This window comes from Poecilia reticulata, linkage group LG14 (assembly GCF_000633615.1).
Source record: "Poecilia reticulata strain Guanapo linkage group LG14, Guppy_female_1.0+MT, whole genome shotgun sequence".
Taxonomy (NCBI): Eukaryota; Metazoa; Chordata; class Actinopteri; order Cyprinodontiformes; family Poeciliidae; genus Poecilia; species Poecilia reticulata.
In genome coordinates this window covers 1,802,667-1,820,310 of record NC_024344.1, presented here as the reverse complement: position 1 = coordinate 1,820,310, position 17,644 = coordinate 1,802,667, and the positions used below count along the sequence as shown (strand labels likewise).

Sequence of the window (17,644 nt, the reverse complement as noted above, 5' to 3'; positions counted from 1 at the left end):
ACATACAGAGCCTGCAGCTATAAATGCAGATGCTTCCCACACTTTCTAGATTTTTATTTGACAGGAAGTTTGAAAACCATTTCTCCTCTTCCCTCCACTTAGCAGTCATTATAGCTGAGGCCTGTTAGCTGATGAACACCTAATAAAGTTTATTGTTTATTGTTCAATGAGTATAAATATTTCTATTGTAGTAATGGTGTATAGATGATATAAAGTGAGCTAAAAGGAAGYTCTGAATATTTTGGGAATTTGATTTGAAAAGTGAGCAACGCTGCAAATTTCAGMTCTAATTGTAACGTGTGCTTGTTTTCTCTTTTAGTTGAGAACGAGAGCCACTGTGACTTTGTAAAACTCCGAGAGATGCTGATCCGGGTCAACATGGAGGATCTGAGGGAGCAGACGCACGCCCGCCACTACGAGCTGTACCGGCGCTGCAAACTGGAGGAGATGGGCTTTAAAGACACGGACCCAGACAGYCAGCCCTTCAGGTAGACCGAGAGAACCTCACTCAGTCCACCGGGATGGACGGGGYGCAAAACCACACGACTGCTCAAATGCCAACGTCAGACAACAATCTCTATTGTTTGGCAACAATAACGTTCTCTATTTTTAACTCTTTTCCGTCTCGTTTCATTCCTGCAGTCTTCAAGAAACGTACGAAGCCAAGAGGAAAGAGTTCTTAGGGGACCTGCAACGTAAAGAAGAAGAAATGAGGCAAATGTTCGTAAACAAAGTAAAAGAAACCGAAGCAGAACTCAAAGAAAAGGAACGAGAGGTAAGTGAGAAATAAGTTGCTGTTTCACTCAGTTTTGCTTGGAATCATCTGACAGTTCCTGTTTTAACCATTTTCACCGACCAGCAGCAAAGATAGAAATAWAATATCCCATGATGTAGAATTTTGATGGCAAATTTTAGCTAAGACAGCTAAGAAAACTCAGAGCTGGTCTTGTTAACCGGCAGAACAGCAACAGTTCTGGCTAATGGCAGCTCAGCTCAAACTTCCTAACAATTAAGAAAGAAAAAATTCTTTAGTTAGTATCTCATCCATAAGTTTGATTTGGATGTAAATGTTTTTGAAGTTGGGATTGGGTTCAGGTTTTGTGATCATTTGCCTCCAGGAGGTCTGAASAGAGACGTCTTCAGTCTCTACCAAGGCAGCGWTACTGTTTTAACCCGGAGAAAATGATCTGAAACAAACTGTAATGAGTTTTTCCTTTTTCCACGCTCCACCTCTTCTCTGGTTTTTCTTTTGATAGAATCAGAGCCGTTGGCCTCTCTGGTGTATGAACATTCATTCATGGATATTGTTTCAGAGTCCTATAGTAACACATCAATTTCACAGGATGTTAAACACTGCRGGCTGTATTAGAATAAAGTTTATACAAAATGCTGTGTTGACATTTTTAGGRTCMGATCATTTYGTTCATTTCTGATGTGGATTTAAATCTAGAAGTACTTACAGGTGCCTTTACTTATTGCTAATATTTGCCATTTTACTTGTGTTATGATTTATATCATGCACTATTCTGAACATGATTTGTAAAATTATGTATACTTTTTTGTACTTCTGTATACAATAGGATCACTTTTGGCAGAGTGTCKATTTAGAAAMTTGCAGAGAGTTTTCAATGTCATGTTGTATTCTCCATAAACGACATTTTGTTAAAGTTTTGGTGTGATATGCGAGTGAAAAAAGCATTTATTGTGTCCTGAAAGACAGGAAAGTGTGCACACAGTTTTCTGTCAGGTTTGGTGGACTGGATTTTATTTTAGAGGAGTCGAGCTCATCAGATGCTTGTGGGATAATTAGCACACCACAGTGAGGGGGCTGGCCATTACTAAAAGAAGATATGAATTTAAAGCATGTAGTTTGTGGACAGTGGCTCCAATTTTATTATTTATTTTTTGAAGATATTCATCCTTTCATGCTTTGGTCTCAATATGCTGGTCTTGTTGTTAATTCATCTGTTTTTGATGCATTTGGTGATTCCTTCCAGTCATTCTCTGGTTATGGCAGCATCCATGTTGAGGCCTGACAGCTGCATAAACATTTAGTGCTTCATCACTTTTGTTAATAATAAAATTGGATACAAGAGAACTGAGTCTGGAAAAGTCAGAACATTTGATACGAAGCTGGAGAAGAATGAGCCAATGTAGAGTTGAATACAGAACTGAAGTGTAATGCAGAACAGTTACCTGTGTGGTGTTAAGCTTTGTCTAGTTTTAATATTTTTTAGCACATTAACTTCCTCCACAACAGTGAAAGAGAAGTTGAAGTTGCTGAATCTATAATAAAACAAGAAACAAGAACAGAAATCCGAAACAAACTTTTTTAGAGACACAAAAGATTTGGTTGCAATTTCTTTCACCTTTAACTTTAAAGTTTTTATTTCGCATAAACTTGTGATCCACATTTGAATATTAAATGTAGCCGTGACACATAAAAATGCGAGCTTTTGTTTTTGTTTCGGCTCAGCTCCATGACAAGTTTGAGCAGCTGAAGCGGATGCACCAGGATGAGAAGAGGAAGGTGGAGGAGAAGCGGAGGGAGCTGGAGGACGAGATGAATGCCTTCAACAGGAGGAAGGTGGCATGTGAGACGCTCTCATCTCAACCCCTCAAGAAAGACAARGACAAGAAAAAGTAAGGCAGTCCTTCCTCTTAATCACCCACTTCCTGTATTCTTCTTCTAATAACAGGACGCTTCGTTTTCCAAGCCTCCTAATTTCTTTGAGCAACTCTCCTTCCTTCCATTGTGTGCCTCAGAGTTGAAACGCTGTCCGCTGGTAGATGTGCTGCAGTTTTTCTTTCTTATTTTGCTGTTTAACTCTTACTTCGAAGCAGGAAGTGCACATTCTGCCATGTCCAGCAGCAAACCCTTTCATTAATGACTTTGTGAAGGAGTGAGCTCTGCTGTTGTGGAATCATCTCCAAAACATAAASCACTTCAGCRTTTTTTTWAAGGACCTGGCAAGTGTGAAGGAAACGTCTTCCCTTTTTGTTCTGCCCAAGTTGAACGTTTCCTGTGCTTTCACTCTTTCCTTTCGTTTCGCTCTAATTATTCAGGATACTCGGGGTGGAGGCAGTCAGCGCGCTCTCGGGCAGCAAAAAGCTCTGAAAACTGATGCAGTATTTAGCCAAGAAACGGCTACACTTGTTCAAATTACAGATGTGCTAGTGCAGTTCAAGTGCCGCACGTTTTTACTTCAAACTACTTTAAGTTCACACTCACAACAGTAACTATTGTAAAATGGATTTAAAGTAACATAATCAGTCAGTCTCATAAGTGATTTTATTTTCAGAGAGCTGCATACAACTCACTAAATAAATATATAAAATATAATAATTGGCAATAAATTGTGAGATGTTGCTCTCAGAAGACCAAAACGAGTCGGACATCAGCAGTGAGTGTCTATGAAGAAGCTCCATTATTGAATTTTGTATTGCTCATCTTTTTCCTTAATCATAATCAAGGAATCTTGAAAACTTAAACATATGTGATTAAATTTAATCCAGGCCATTCCTGGTCTGCTCAGTTTTTAAAGTTGTTTGCACAAAATTTGCTGCTTAAAAGTGCCTGCGTCCAGAAAAAGGCATCTTTTTTTTTTTTTTTTTTGAAAGTTTACCCAAATCAAGGACCAATTATAGCTCCATGTTCATAGTTCCAGTGAAACATTTCCACTAAATTTCCACTTAAGATGAGCTACTGGTAGTTCATGTTAATTGATGGGAAGCATCAATTATACTGATTGTCACTGCAAAGCATTTCCACCCTGTTAACCTTTTTAATCACATCAGCTGCAGTTTCATGTAGCCGGATACTCAGCTGAGCTGTTTTCATTTCCATATGTTTATGCTCTAATTGAGAAAGTAACTTAAGTTTGAAAWCGGATAGTTTTGCYTATTTGCACTACGATTTTAATTAGTCGGTTTTAAAGCCTCTGCAAGGATGTTGATCAAAATTCTGAATTTGTCGGCTGATGAAATAATCCGTTGCGACATCTCTGCTGGTATTTTGACTTTATTTAGCTGTATTATGGTAAGAAAAGTCAAAAGTGACAGAATTGATTTGCTGTAGGCAGAGAAGAGATTGAGATATTAATTTATAATTTTTGATTGCTGGGGCACAAGTCTTTGGTTCTGATTACGATTAAAAGGAGAGGAGCCCAGTTATCAATAACAGGTTGCTGCAGCAACCTAACATTTGTACTTGACGGCTTAAATTGTGTGTGTGGCCACAAACCTCATCTTTCTTTCACTTCCTGTTGAATGGCTTCAGGGAGAGCTGTGCTCAGTTCAAGTTCATCACGTAAAAAACGATCCAAAGTTTTAAAAYGGTACCCTGCTCATAAGTGTTCATTTGAAAGTGTCCATGCACAAACTGAATTAACAAAGTGCATAAAAACACATAAAATCAGTGGGGTTTTTGTCAACTTCTCACCGTTTTGCATATTTTAGTGAATATCTCCATTAACAGAAAGTTGCAGGATGTTTGTCTTGCAAATAAATTTGGGTCATTGTTTCAAAAATTAACAAGTTTCAACTAAAAGATGAGATTTTCGCTACTTTTTCTTCAGCTGGTTATTCATTTCTGTGGTTTGATTTGTGAGTTTAAAGTAGAGAAGCGGCTCCCTCTTGTGGCTGCTCATGCACACTGTCGGTGGCCGTATGAAACGAGCCAGTCTTCCATTTTGTGGATTTGTTAAAGTTCTTCCTGATCTTCTCAGATTAAATTCCTCAAATTAAATGTGGCATTTTATAACGGAGGTGATTGAGCAGGCGAGCTTTATTTACTTTACCCCCCATCACTAACGCTTGATTTTATTTAATTTTGCTCGAACTTCTGTATTTCTGTTTTTATTTAAAATTTCAAAAACCCAGTCAGTCGTTGATTCACTTTATTTTCTTTATTGTTTCATTGTTTTTCAGTTAATTTTTGAGGCGCRGCACACCCATCCACACACGACCATGGATTTGTCCTCCATCACCATAGCAACGACCACATCTGTGTTTTCTTTTCTTTTGTTTGTTTGTTTTTCCTTGTCTTGTTTTGACATTCCATCTTGACATTGTGCACATGGACCAAAGACACTGAGGATGATGATGATGATGATGATGATGATGGTGAAGCCACAGGAGAGAAAAAGAGTGAAAGATGGTGAGAGAGAGAAATATTCACGTCCATCAGTGGCCATCTCATTGATTCAGGTTCTTTCTATGTGATTTTTGGACWTTTTTTTTWAATAAATATATCTGTTTATTTTAATTTCTTTGTTGTTTTAAATATTTTCTGTATCTTTTCTTTCCTCATTAGGCATCCAAACTGATTAAATCTCGTCAAGCATTGTCATTTCGTGGTACTACAATTTTGGAAATATGGGAAAAATATGTATTTAAAGAAAATATAAAATATAAGAGGCACCCAGTTTTTTATAGGCCTGACGTTCAAATCGAAGATTAAAAGGTCCTCAACTTTTAAAARAAATGTATGAGCCATTTAAAATATTCAGAGGTAATTTGTCTTTGTGTAACCCTGAGGAATTAGTTTAGTATAATCAGTCCCTCATTAGTGAATAATACATTAAAATCTTAGCGTGTCAAGCAATAACTGAGTACCTGCATTTAGAGGTACTGACAACTTAACATGTAGTCCTACGTCTTAAAACCTATGCAATATTCTAGTGCTGTAAGTCAGTTAATGTATGTGAATATCTTCTCRAGCTTACCAAGCTTCCAGTAATATGCAAATATGTACTAGTTTTTAATATGATTAATGAATATGATGCCCATAAGAGGGTGTACATTATTTGTGAGYGACTTAACGGTATTGTAAACCCTGCGTGATCGTTTTGTTACGCCAGTGGAATCACGACTATGAAGCCAGTAAACATTTAAGCCTCAACTCGCTGTAGGAGAGTTTACGCTCAGACGTGGAGAAGAGAGCAGCTGTATTTACTGTCTGTTGATGCAAATAAATGCAAACCCTCCCTCCGAAATGTGAAGCCTCTCTCTCTGCTCTGATTTGTTTGTCTGCGTTTGCTCCTGTGGGATGAGGACGGCGGTGAAACACGGGCAGGTAAAGACGCACTCATCGTGTCTGCAGCCTGAACAGCTGTCAGATGGAGGCGATTTGGAACCGAAGCAGCTGCACCGTTTGCTCTGTGTTGTTAGACTCTGTGGTTTCTCTGTTTGCTAAAGGTGGAGTGCAGTAGTGAAAAGGAGAAGTACAGTGCCTTGACAAACTGAAGTGTTTTGTCACTTATTTCACTGTATGTTCTATATTTATAATAGATTTTTCAGATAAGTCTAAAATACATGGTATGCATTTGTATTCTATTTGTAAAACACATCTAAATGACACTTTTGCCCATTCTTTGCAAAGTAGCTCTAGCTCATTTTGTGAACATCAATTTTAAGATCTTGCCACAGATTCTCTATTACATTGTAGCTTGGACTTTAACTGGACCCTTTTAGCACATTAATGTGCTTTGAGTTAACCAGTCCCTTGTTGCTGTAGCGGTATATTTAAGGACTTTGTGCCACTAAATGGTGAACCTTTACCCCATTTTAAGACTAGAAGGTTTTTACTTGTGTCCCATAAACCCTGCCCAGTTTCCGTATGGTTTTTGGCCTGGTGCTTCCACCACCATTTGTCTCCTTGACTGCAAAACTATCCTGCAGTTTCAAGATCCTCTAACATTAGGAATAAAAATGTGCCTTGCTATTCATTTTTATCAGCATGATCTGTAAAACCAATTTTTAAGTGCTTGATTTTGTGCAAAGATCTTTTTCAGTTTTAGAAACTCTTTGGGATATCTTTGATTCGCTCTGTGTCTCCACCTGGAGTACTTCAGTAATTCTTTAAAACAGACTGAGGAAGTCACACCACAGCAATACAGATTCTGTTTATGCGAATCTCTTGCCAAGTCTATTATTATTCTGTGCACCACCTGCAGGGCTGACTGGATCTCTTCCAGCAGCACAATATGTTTGCAGCTCTACGTCGTGTCCTTTAAAGCACCAGGACACTGTGCTAACAAAGCTGAGTGATAATCACTGACGTTCTGCAGCAGCTGCTGCTTTCTGCTGCCATGACGCGTTTCATGGTTCGCTGAAAAATGGAAAGTTAATCCCAGGTGAAGCCACATCTACGTGTTTCAGACCAGTTAGCTTGATAAAATACCTTAAGAAAAGCTATAAAACTTTTTAAACTTTCTGAATACTTTGTAAAGGACTGTTTTTTTTACTTACTGTAAAGGGAATCAGAACTTTTTTGATTTTTATTTTATAAGTCGGGGGCAGTGGCTAAACCCCAGTTCATAATCAATCCAATAACTTTTAAAGCAGCATTCAGTCTGTAAAAAGAAGCGGGAAAAAAAACCAAATTAGGTTTGGTCTTAAATAGTTTATCACTTACTGCATGACTATTTACTAGTGCAGCCGGTCTTTATTATTAGAGTATTGTAATTTTATATGAGTACAACCAGAGTTCTGATCCTATTCTGCTCTAAAGGGCCGACAGTTTGACAGTGTTTTGTTGGACTCATTTAAAGTTTAATTTACTTAAACTGGTCAGTCCTGAAATTAAATATCTTCAATTCAAACTATTTAAAATTTCTGAAGAGCATTTAAGCTTTGGAATTAGATAATTAGATAAAGTCGGTAGTAAATTTGCAATTGAAGATAAAATGTGTCACTACTGAACCTACTTTAACTTCCTGCGGCAGCTAGCTGTGCTGCAGTTCTTATACTAGCTTAAATGTGAACTTGGAAAAGCTAATATTAGGAATCCACTGCGTCTTTTTTTTCCTGTCAGCATAGAAGCTAACATTTTTATTTCAATTTGCTGATGAAAACAAAAACTGGTTCAGAATGAAAACATATTTATAGAAAAATGGAGTGAAATCCCCCCATGAAGGAATTTCCAAACTCTTAAGTATTAAGAAACTGACTAAATATTAACCATAAATTACACCATAACTCTACTATTATATTACTTTAAATAGGACCATTCCATTCCTGAACACCGGCTGGGAGGAATCAATTGAGTTTGATTTTCTTCAGATTTATACGATGGTGCTAGCATGCAAGCACTTTCTTCAACCCACTTCCATTCTTTGAGATTGACAAACCAAACATTTGACCCTTCAAATTTTTAAAAGTTGTAGTTTATTTGTGGTAAATAAAACCGTATGATATAGCTGCCTTAGCACACAAAGAAAATATGAAACATCTTTAAGGTTTAGAAAAATTAGTTCACATTGCAGACATTATTGCTGTGAGTATTCAGTGTCTTTGAGCTTCAGAGCTTTGGCAGTGGAGACACGATGTGCATTCAGAAACATGTTGCTCAAATGGCTGCATTTTTTCATCATACTTTGATAAAGTAAAGCTCATGGCACTGGCTAATCTCTGCCTGATTAAATCAAAACATGTCACCTTGATCCCAAACTTCAGTCTCGCATTACTTGTGCTCTCACACTGAATGCACTTACAAAATACTGAAAATACCATATGATTAATCCCCTTTTGTCAATCTAGTGTTGAACTAATCTCCCAAAAGGTGCTCATATTTGATATGTAATCACAGTTGCATGAAGGAAATACATGTTGCAGCATAAAATACTAAAAAAATTGCATAATTTAGTAAAACAAAGTAAAGCTTATATGTGTAAAAAGGTTGCGTTTGTAAATAAGGTAAATAAAACACGTTAAGAACGAGTAAGTTTTATATGTACACATAAAAAAAAACTAAGGCTGGAAAAATATATTTGCAAAAAGTTTAACTTTATCTTAAAGTGCTTTGTGGCTCTGGAGAGAAACCTGAGCACCAAGATGCCTCACATTAAAAACCTAAAACAGGATTAAAACAAAACTGAAAGTAAAACTCCTCACATCTAACGCATTGAAACAATTTGGCTGATGAGCAAAAACAAACCTCTCAGAAGAGAAACATTTCTGTTTCTTTACAGTTAAGCTTATTAAATTCTCCTTAGTTGTCAACAAAATAAGAGTTAGCTGGTACCCAAATCCACATTCAATGTGGCTGAAGACAAAAGCAGAAGAGGAGCTAAAGCTAAATGACTAGCTTGTAAATCAGTAACCTCTGGAATCATGAAGCCTGTTAACAGCTGGATTGTGATTGACGTCCTGCTAGTTGCCAGCAGGGTGCAGCGGCGGGCAGGGAGACACACCATTCTGCTCAAATCCAAACATTTCCTCTATGTCGCTCTCCTCGTTATACAAACGCCTGAAACCGTCATAGTAGTCATCCAAATCCGCTTGCTCACTGGCGCCACGCCCCCTTCTGGCCGCCGTGTGAGGCTGCGAGGGGCTCCAGACCTGCTGCTGCTGCTGCTTCTCCTGGATCTGGGAGCCGTCCAGGATGTACACAGCGTTGGCGGGCAGGGAGAACTCCACGCTGTGTAGAAACTTGTCTACAATCTCTTTGCAGTGGATGAACTCGGCACTGTCAACCTGGGAGGAGCAACACGACTGGATCAGGTTGAATGACGGCTCGGAGGTGATTTCTAAGCGGCATCATGCGTGGGTTTTTATTTTTCAATAATTTAATTGGCCTAAAAGAATTATACTTGGAGAAATACTAGGCTTCTACGCCTCCGTTTAAATAAACGTAACCATTTTTCTGGGTTAATTACAGAGGTTGGAGCTGCAGAGGAGGCTGTTTTAACCAAATATTTCATTTTGTTCTTTAAACAGGAAACAACATCTTCCATCTGGATGTACCAAATTGTGCCTCCTAATAAAAGATAAGCAGCACATTATTTGACAATAATACTGTTAAATAAAAGGCGTCTGTTTTTCTTTTCCTTTCATCACATGTGATTCCTGCACTCTGGTTCCTTTGGCATTTTGGACAATGTYCTGTGTAACCAGTTTTAGCATCCACTGACATGAGACTGTTTAACTGGCTCGACATTAAAAACACTCAATTAAAAACGCACTTGCAGTGCATTAAATAATTTCACTCCAAACAGTCCTTTGCAATATTAATATTGCAATTACAATACATTGGAGCTGTACAGTAAATCACAAATGGCAGAACCATCTGCTATTATTAGCACCTGTGGTAACGATGTGCAAAAATGCCTTTTATTTTTATAGCATAATTTTACAAAAAAATCCAGCCGCAAGATTTTATTATGATGGAAACAAAACAACTACATTGAATTTTCTACCAAGTCATTCACAGTATGTATGATTTAAATGATGACAAATTCTCTTAWCCTTCCTTTAAAATGGGACAGACGGGTGAACATGATGTCAAATGAGGCAAATATGTGATAATCTTTAAAAGATAAAGCAAGAAAATAGCACCTTGGCTAAATCTTCCCAGATCTACTGCAGTGGCACTCTACAAAGTAAAGACTGTTGTCATTAAATTAAATAGAGGGCGCTCCGTTTCCTTAACTTCAATGAAAAATAAAGCTAAAGTGTTTCYCAAACATTGAATTTCCTACAAATTGAAGTGTCAGATTCTGCACTATTAATTATTCAATAATTTAATCAAGTTTTTCTGAAACTCAGCTCAATATTTAAACATTCCTGAGAGCGGCAACGATTTACACCATGGATTAATCTCCCAKTGGGCCTCAGCTGCTCTCTTACCTGCGCTTTTTTCAGTAGGTCGGTGAAGACAGAGAACCAGTCCGGAGTGAGCGCCTCCAGCTCCAAAGTGATGATGGCCAAGGCCAGCGTGGAGCCCTTGAACTGCCAGAGCTGGTGGCAGGCCATACAGTGCTGCACCTGCCTGGTCCACAACGCCGCCTGGAAGCCTGAGGGGGGCGTCTTCTGATGCCCGGGCTTCACAGGGATCGCACCGGCAATCGCCCCGGGGTCCATGCTGGAACCGAGACCAAAGGACGGAGCCAGGTGGGGATGGCTGGAGACGAGGAGGGCATGGAACTGGGAGCAACGAGGAGAAACAAGGCCAAAATGTTAGCATTATGCCATTTTCAGTCCTTCTTTTGCCACCTCATTTTGTTTATYAYTTTAAAAACCCTTTGATCCAGTCAGCCTAAACTTACATCTCCTGTCAGTTTACAGTTGGGGATTTTGTAGTCCTCCCAAATTGTTTGTAGAGGTTCAGTGTGGAAACTGYTCACCGCGCCCCTTCAGAAAGCTCCCATTCTGTCTCATGGCCACCCTGTTTGTTTTGTGTTGTCTGTGCAGTGCTTCTCTGTGTTCGCGATTGTGTGCAGACAGTATAAAACCTAACCTTGTTGGGATCGTAGTGTAAAAAAAAACTAATTCTCCATTTGCCCAGTGAGTCACAAACAGCTTGGGTAACATTTCTTTCAAGCAAAAGGGTTTGGAACTCATTTGGTTTACAGGAGAGTTTTTGTTTATCTCATATCCTGTCTTTCCKTTATTAATACATTCATGTTGTGATATAGTTTGTCTTTAGCAGAAATAAGCCATGTTTTTAAAAGAAAGTGGAATTGCACTGGGAGGTAAATTCAGTATTGTGCCAAATGAAATGAAGCTGAACTAAAACTATCTGAAAATCCTCCATTTCTGATTAAATATAAACATTTTCGATAGATTTGGCTTTACAGGATTCATCCACACATGACGGCTGTTCTTCGCCACCATCCCGCTGAACGGACCTCTGATTTTATTTAGATGCACTTCAACTTTAATGGCGAATCTGTGAATCTCTGTAAATTTATCCCCATCAACGTGTCATGGTGGAGAGTCTGTGACAAATTGCTGTTTTGTAGATAACAGAAAATAACTGTTCAGTATTTAAAAAGGGAATGCAAAGTGATTTCTTCAGGGCAGATGTTTACAGTATCGATGTGAAATATTTAAAAGTTATTTAAAATATATTTAAAGTAAGAGAGAAAAAAAATCTTTATTTTATTATAGTTTTGTTATATTATGGCTCTTTATTTTAGAAGTCCTGGATTTTGTATTACCCACAATAACTCAAATTCAGATCCTGACGATGTAACAGAGGGAGTTTGGAGTTTGGGAGATGGTTCCGCTTCTCAGTGAAAGGTTTTACGGTTTGTGGCTTTATGGAAAAATATGTCTAAAGAGTTTGCAGACAAATCCAGCGTTAGTGCTGAAGGAATGTAGGTTTTCCCTGTTGGAGAATGAGACTGAAACCAACTGGGAATGATAAGGTTGATTTTGCAGAAGATGGTAATCAAGATTTTTTTATTAAAAGGAGTCGTCTCATTGTAGCACATTGTGGTTACAAACTGGCCTGTGTTCAGAAAGCATTCAGCATTGGGCTCAAAGCCGTTGCTCTCTGGGTGATTTCAGGTGCCTTGCAGAAGTRTTCATATCCCTTGAACTTCAGCGTCTGTTTTTGGGGTTCTATGTGAATGCGCATGACTGCTTTCAATGTAAAGTCCAATAGTGAAGATGAAGGAAAATTATGGGTTGCAATTACAGCTGTAACTATGTTATGCATCTACCAACTTTGCAAATCTGACATGTCTGACCAGCCAGTTTGGTGTCCAGCTAAAAATGATCAAATAGATTTAGTGTTGGACTGAATTGGCCGTAGTTTAGGGTTTATTCAGTTTCAGGTCTGTTGAAGCCTCCGGCTGGTTTTCTTCTAGAATTGGCCTGTATTACTCAGTTTCAGTTTTTCCTTCCCCCACTGAAGGAAAAAAGCAGCCCACACCCGGCATGATGCTGCCACCTCTATGTTTCACAGTTTAGACAGAATGTTGAGGTTGGTGTTCAGGGTTAGATATTAGTTTGCATGTAAATAACATGTTTGAGACTATAGGTGTCAAATGTACTTCTCAAATTTTTATTAGTTCTTTAGTTATAAATTATTGATTCTGTTGATCAATACATGAAATCCAGAAAAACAATATAAAGTTCAAGTAATAAGGACACTTTTGCAAGGCTCTGCCTTTATCTTGAACTCAAAGTAAGAAGTCGTGCTCACCGTTAACCATCTTCAGATTAATTCTGTTTAACCTTAAAAGCCTTATGAATACAGCAGCAGGCCCAGGTGTGTTTGTCTGTTGGTAACTCAAYCAGTGGGTTCTGCTTCGCCCAATGATTTTTAGATGATGGTGTACAGATCCAAGCTGTAGACCTAAAAAGATAAACTCAGTAAAACCACACTATGTTGTAAACTGCAGCGTTTGTGCCGCTTGAGGTCTGAAAGCCCAGACAACATCAGCTCATCCAACCTGCCATCTGGTGGCAACGGGGTTTATGTTTCCACAATATGGCTGCAGAAAAATCAGAAGTGCCTTGGCCCAATGCGCAGCATGCATGCTTTGTTGGTAGCTTGCAAATGCACTCTTGAAATTTGGAACAAATTGTTTTGCTGCATCCATTTGGTATTAAAAGAATACACTGTTTCTGCAAGAAGCTGTTCTTGTGTCAGAAAACAGATTTGCTGGTTTTTTATACCAACAAATGTTTGCTTTTGCAACAGACACAATTAAAACCCGTTTTTACTTGAAGTTATAATTCATCAGAAGATGGGAAATCTAACTATCTCCCATCAGATTTTCTGACTTGAAGTTTGCATATCAATCAGAACTAGAAATGTAGTTCGTAATTCTAATCACAGGCACATGAAGTCCAGTTAAATAAATGCACAATGTAACCCAGGACCAACCCTTAAACGTGGAGCAGAGAATCTTGAAGCATGATGGTTTGCAATGTCTGCTTTTTGTACTGCTTGTGTTTCACTGTAAGACCACAAGTAACTGAGATGTTGAGGTCTAATGGGAAAAAAAGAACTGTTAATTAATCTGCTGTTCTGTAAACTCACGATGTGAATGAAGTCGACCGGTGTCGCCGTGTACAGATCCCAGTGCAGCTTGTCCAGAATGATCCGCTCCATGCGAAGAATCTCCGCTGTCGAAAAGTTGCATCCACTCYGCACCACCAGGTCTTTAACAGAACCAATAACCTGTTGCAAACAGAAGCCAAATAAACATATTGTTTTGAAAATGTGTGATGTGTTTCTGTGTTTCTATGAAAGAGGTTACCTCGTCTTCCTCGTTGATTTTGGCAGCCAGGACCAGGGAGGTAAAAGCAATGCATTTTAGATATTTTCTCTGAGCCTTGGGGAAAAGAAAAGTGTTCATCTGGCTGTAGCTGCTGCCAAATGTGAAAATAATTGGGCAAAAACAAAATGTACGACCCCGTTCACAAGGCTGCAGCCATTTACCTTGACAGTGGACAGCAGGCGGTTAAGGACACACACTCCCAGCGCAAAAGTTTCTGGACAGAACTGAAACAGCCGGTTCATTTCTCCAATCCAAACAATCATTTGCTGGTGTTGGGACAAGGAGATGTCAGCACCCTGCCAGATAAAGAAAGGACAAGTGTTGATCATTAACTGACAGGAAGGGAAATGACAATGGCCAGATCTCATGCAGTAAAAAGAAAMGGCAACAAAGAACTAAGTGTAGCCTTGGTATAGCAGAAGTAAAGGGAATGCTCTTGAAAAGCAGATGGAAAGAAAAAGTCAAATCACCCAAACAATGAGTTCTTACAATAGTAGTGACTTTGCTGGCTTTTACTTGTAACTTCATCATTTATCCATAAATTGTACATGTCCACCTCTGGTTTTCATGTTTGCTTATTTAAATAATATATTGTTAAAATTTTTGATTGTTTTAAACTTTAGCAATAGATAAATCCAAGCTGTACATGTACAACAAAAAATGTCAGCTTGATAATTATGTTGTAATTTATTGCTAGCAGTTAAATTTGAGCTGAGATTGTTGACAAATTCATCTTCCTGACTGAACTAAATCTGTATCAACACACTGCTGGTGATGGCTGGTGTTCAATGGGCCCAACAGATTCTCCTTAAGGCCCCCCAACACCTTTGTGCTGGCCTTGTTGACTGAAACTAAAATTCAGTTCTTTGCATGTCTCAACCAGAAACAATGGCTTCTTTCCCAAATCCGTCCTAATTATTAGCTCACCTGAATGCATCCGTTTTTGACGAGCGGGACCTTCCACAGACGAGCCTCTCTGAGCAGAGCGGCCTCCAGCAGGCCGAGCAGCCGGCGGCTCTCTGTAGCCACCAGGTTCTTCATCCCCTCCACAGCACAGGCCAGCCTGCACCCTGCGCTCACACACCTGACACACACATTTACTTACAGTGAACACAACAACCCTGTGCACGGCCAAATAAATAGTCATATTTTTGATGGCAACAGTAATTAATGCAATAAATTTATTTTCAAATTGTGTTAGTATTCATATAAACATTAATAATTTATTAAATAACTACTTAAGTGATTTGAATTACTACATTAAATTATATTCCAAAATCCTATGCAATTAAAAAAATCATTTAATAAATCTGCTACAATCAAACAGGAGGCTCTGCACAGCCAACTGACTGACAGGCAGAATCATTTTTATTTTTATTGTATTAAATAAATAGTAAAATTACTTTGCACTTTGTGAAAAATAGAAACATTCATATTGATTTATCTTAATGAATGTTATTTTAGCTGTCTGCATTAAACTATTAAGCAATTTGATTAAACTAATTTTATAGACGTATGCATTTATTCACTACAATAATTTCCGATTTTATTTAAATTATAAAGATTTATTAACACCTGATTAAATATTGAACTGATGTGYTTTTGGCCTCCAGCAAATCTCTATAACMCCAAAAGCTTTACTACATGCATTGTCTGAGCTGCGCTTCTCTTTCCACGTAAACATTGATTTTAATGCAGTTTACAAACGTAAGAACTGAGAGTTGTCTCTTTGGAAGAATCATTGTGCATTTATATGTTCCCTTATTGTAAAAAAAAAAAAATCGTGTAAATATAAATCATTAACTCTTCAAAACATCAAAGTATGCAGCAGGAATTAATATGCGCGCTTACTTTGTTGAAAAACGCCATTTTCAGACTCTGCAGGCAGACATGAAGCGATGCAGCAACGTTAAAACACTAATTTAAGGGACAAAATGAGCCTAAATGCATCACAACACGACTGAAATCTGGCGGAATAATAAAGTGCAGCTGCTGCAGCTTCCTGCACAGTTACTCCTGCAAACAAAAGCGTTTAGCTTCCTGTTATTTAGTTGCACTCAGACAGTCTTACCTCTTTGATTTCAGAAGCAGGCAGTGTCTTGGACGGCGGTTGCATTTATACGGTATTTTTTTTAAAATCAATCCATATTCACCGAAAACAACAAACCAGCAGTCAACAACGGTGGGATGGATCTGTTCGGGAAAACAATCTCGGAACAAAATGTATCTCGGAGAGCAGCCGCATTATATCTTCATAAAAACAAAAGTAAAACAAAGAATAAAAGCGCAATAAAGTTTCACAAAGCAGATGATAGAATTAAAGAACGCGAAAATAAAAAAAAAAAGAGCGCAAAAGAGGCAGGAAGCGAAGATCAGGAAGGAATGGGGACAAGCTGTGTTTTGAACGCAGCAGACTCCGCCCCCTTATGACGTCTCGTGAGCAGATCTGTGTTAGTGGGTCAGACGTGCGGCGCTTCACGCACAAAATGGTCGAGCTTTGTCTGGAAATGGAAGATCTCAGCAGTCTGTGCTGCTTTTGGAGCTGTTTGTTCAGATGCTGTTTTACGGATAAACGCTGTTGTGACGCAGGCTGCGCACAGCGGCTGTTCTTCCTGTCAGAAAACCCAAACACTTAAAAACTTGTTCTTAATCATTTGCAGTTGTTTARGCTGACATGACCTTTTCACAGCCATGGAAACAAAGAAGTCAACAATTTTACCATATCACAACATACAAAACACATAATCTGTTTCTTTTGAAGTTCTGAAATTATTTAATCTTAAGAGTATGAAGATGGCGGATAGTTTCCTTTCTCATTATTCATTAAACAAAGATGTTGCTGTGATGCACCTACAAATATGCCACCACAGCATTTTGGGGATGAAGGTGTGAGGGGGTGATGATGTGTGAGGTTCATTGTTGCCTGTGATGGAAGTAGACCAAGTTTATAAGACAGTGGTAATGTAAAACATTACTGTACACTGTAAAAGGTTTGTTTGTTAACGAATAAAAAAAGCCAATCTGGATGCTAACGGCAGCGCTGCGGTCGTCTGACTTCTCTTTATTTGTCCTTCAGATTGTGTCATCATTTTTGCAGCAGTCCTGACATTCTGGACCTGTAACAAAGCCAAACAGTGAAAACATACAGCGCTAATAAAATGATAATAACACTCCTTGAACCTTTTCATATTTTATTCATGATGCAGTGAAAAACCTGAATTTATCTATATGTATGCACCATGAAGAATAAACAGGATTCCTTGGTAACTAGAACTCAGTCATTACATCATGCAGTAAATTTGCTGCTGTGCTTCGGTTCATGATCCTGCTGATGACCCAGTTTGCACAAGCTTTCTTTTGTCTAGATTATATTTTGGAACACAAAAAAGTTCAAAACTAACTGCAAAACAAGCCCAAATCATCAGYCTACCTCCACCATGCTTTGTTTTGCTGATCCACTGAGTTTCCTTGTGATAGGCATGTAGTTTTGAGCTGATTGCAATGTCTCCAAACGTTGCAACGTCTGACCTTGTGGTGAATTTTCTGGGATGTACACTCCACTGAAACGTTGCAGCCGTCCTGTGTGTAGCTACTCTGTTCCAGAATGATTACCTTTGGATCAATCA

At 38.5% G+C, this 17,644-nt stretch overlaps 2 protein-coding genes across 5 annotated transcripts in view; one reads left to right on the top strand and one right to left on the bottom strand.

The window, feature by feature from the left end:
• The window catches only part of septin8a (septin 8a), a 38,433-nt gene extending 25,690 nt beyond the window's left edge, over positions 1–12,743 (top strand). Inside the window, exons 7-10 of one of the 4 annotated variants that reach the window (XM_008426924.2) lie at positions 320–488; positions 643–775; positions 2,477–2,643; positions 10,648–12,743. In XM_008426924.2, the coding sequence (XP_008425146.1) occupies positions 320–488; positions 643–775; positions 2,477–2,643; positions 10,648–10,816 (638 nt within the window). In that variant the 3' untranslated portion in view covers positions 10,817–12,743. Of the gene's footprint in view, positions 1–319; positions 489–642; positions 776–2,476; positions 2,644–4,929; positions 6,003–9,454; positions 10,517–10,644 lie in introns of those variants that run through there. The other 3 variants (XM_008426923.2, XM_017308578.1, XM_008426925.1) reach the window with 3 other exon arrangements.
• Positions 11,209–16,452, bottom strand: ccni2 (cyclin I family, member 2). Its single transcript, XM_008426926.2, has 5 exons — positions 16,090–16,452; positions 14,946–15,102; positions 14,180–14,314; positions 13,998–14,072; positions 11,209–13,918 (listed from the first exon to the last, which is right to left on the bottom strand). Exons 2-5 carry the CDS (start codon positions 15,057–15,059, stop codon positions 13,589–13,591), a joined length of 654 nt encoding a protein of 217 aa, XP_008425148.1. The 5' UTR covers positions 15,060–15,102; positions 16,090–16,452; the 3' UTR covers positions 11,209–13,588.
• Between the last annotated feature and the right edge of the window lie 1,192 nt (positions 16,453–17,644).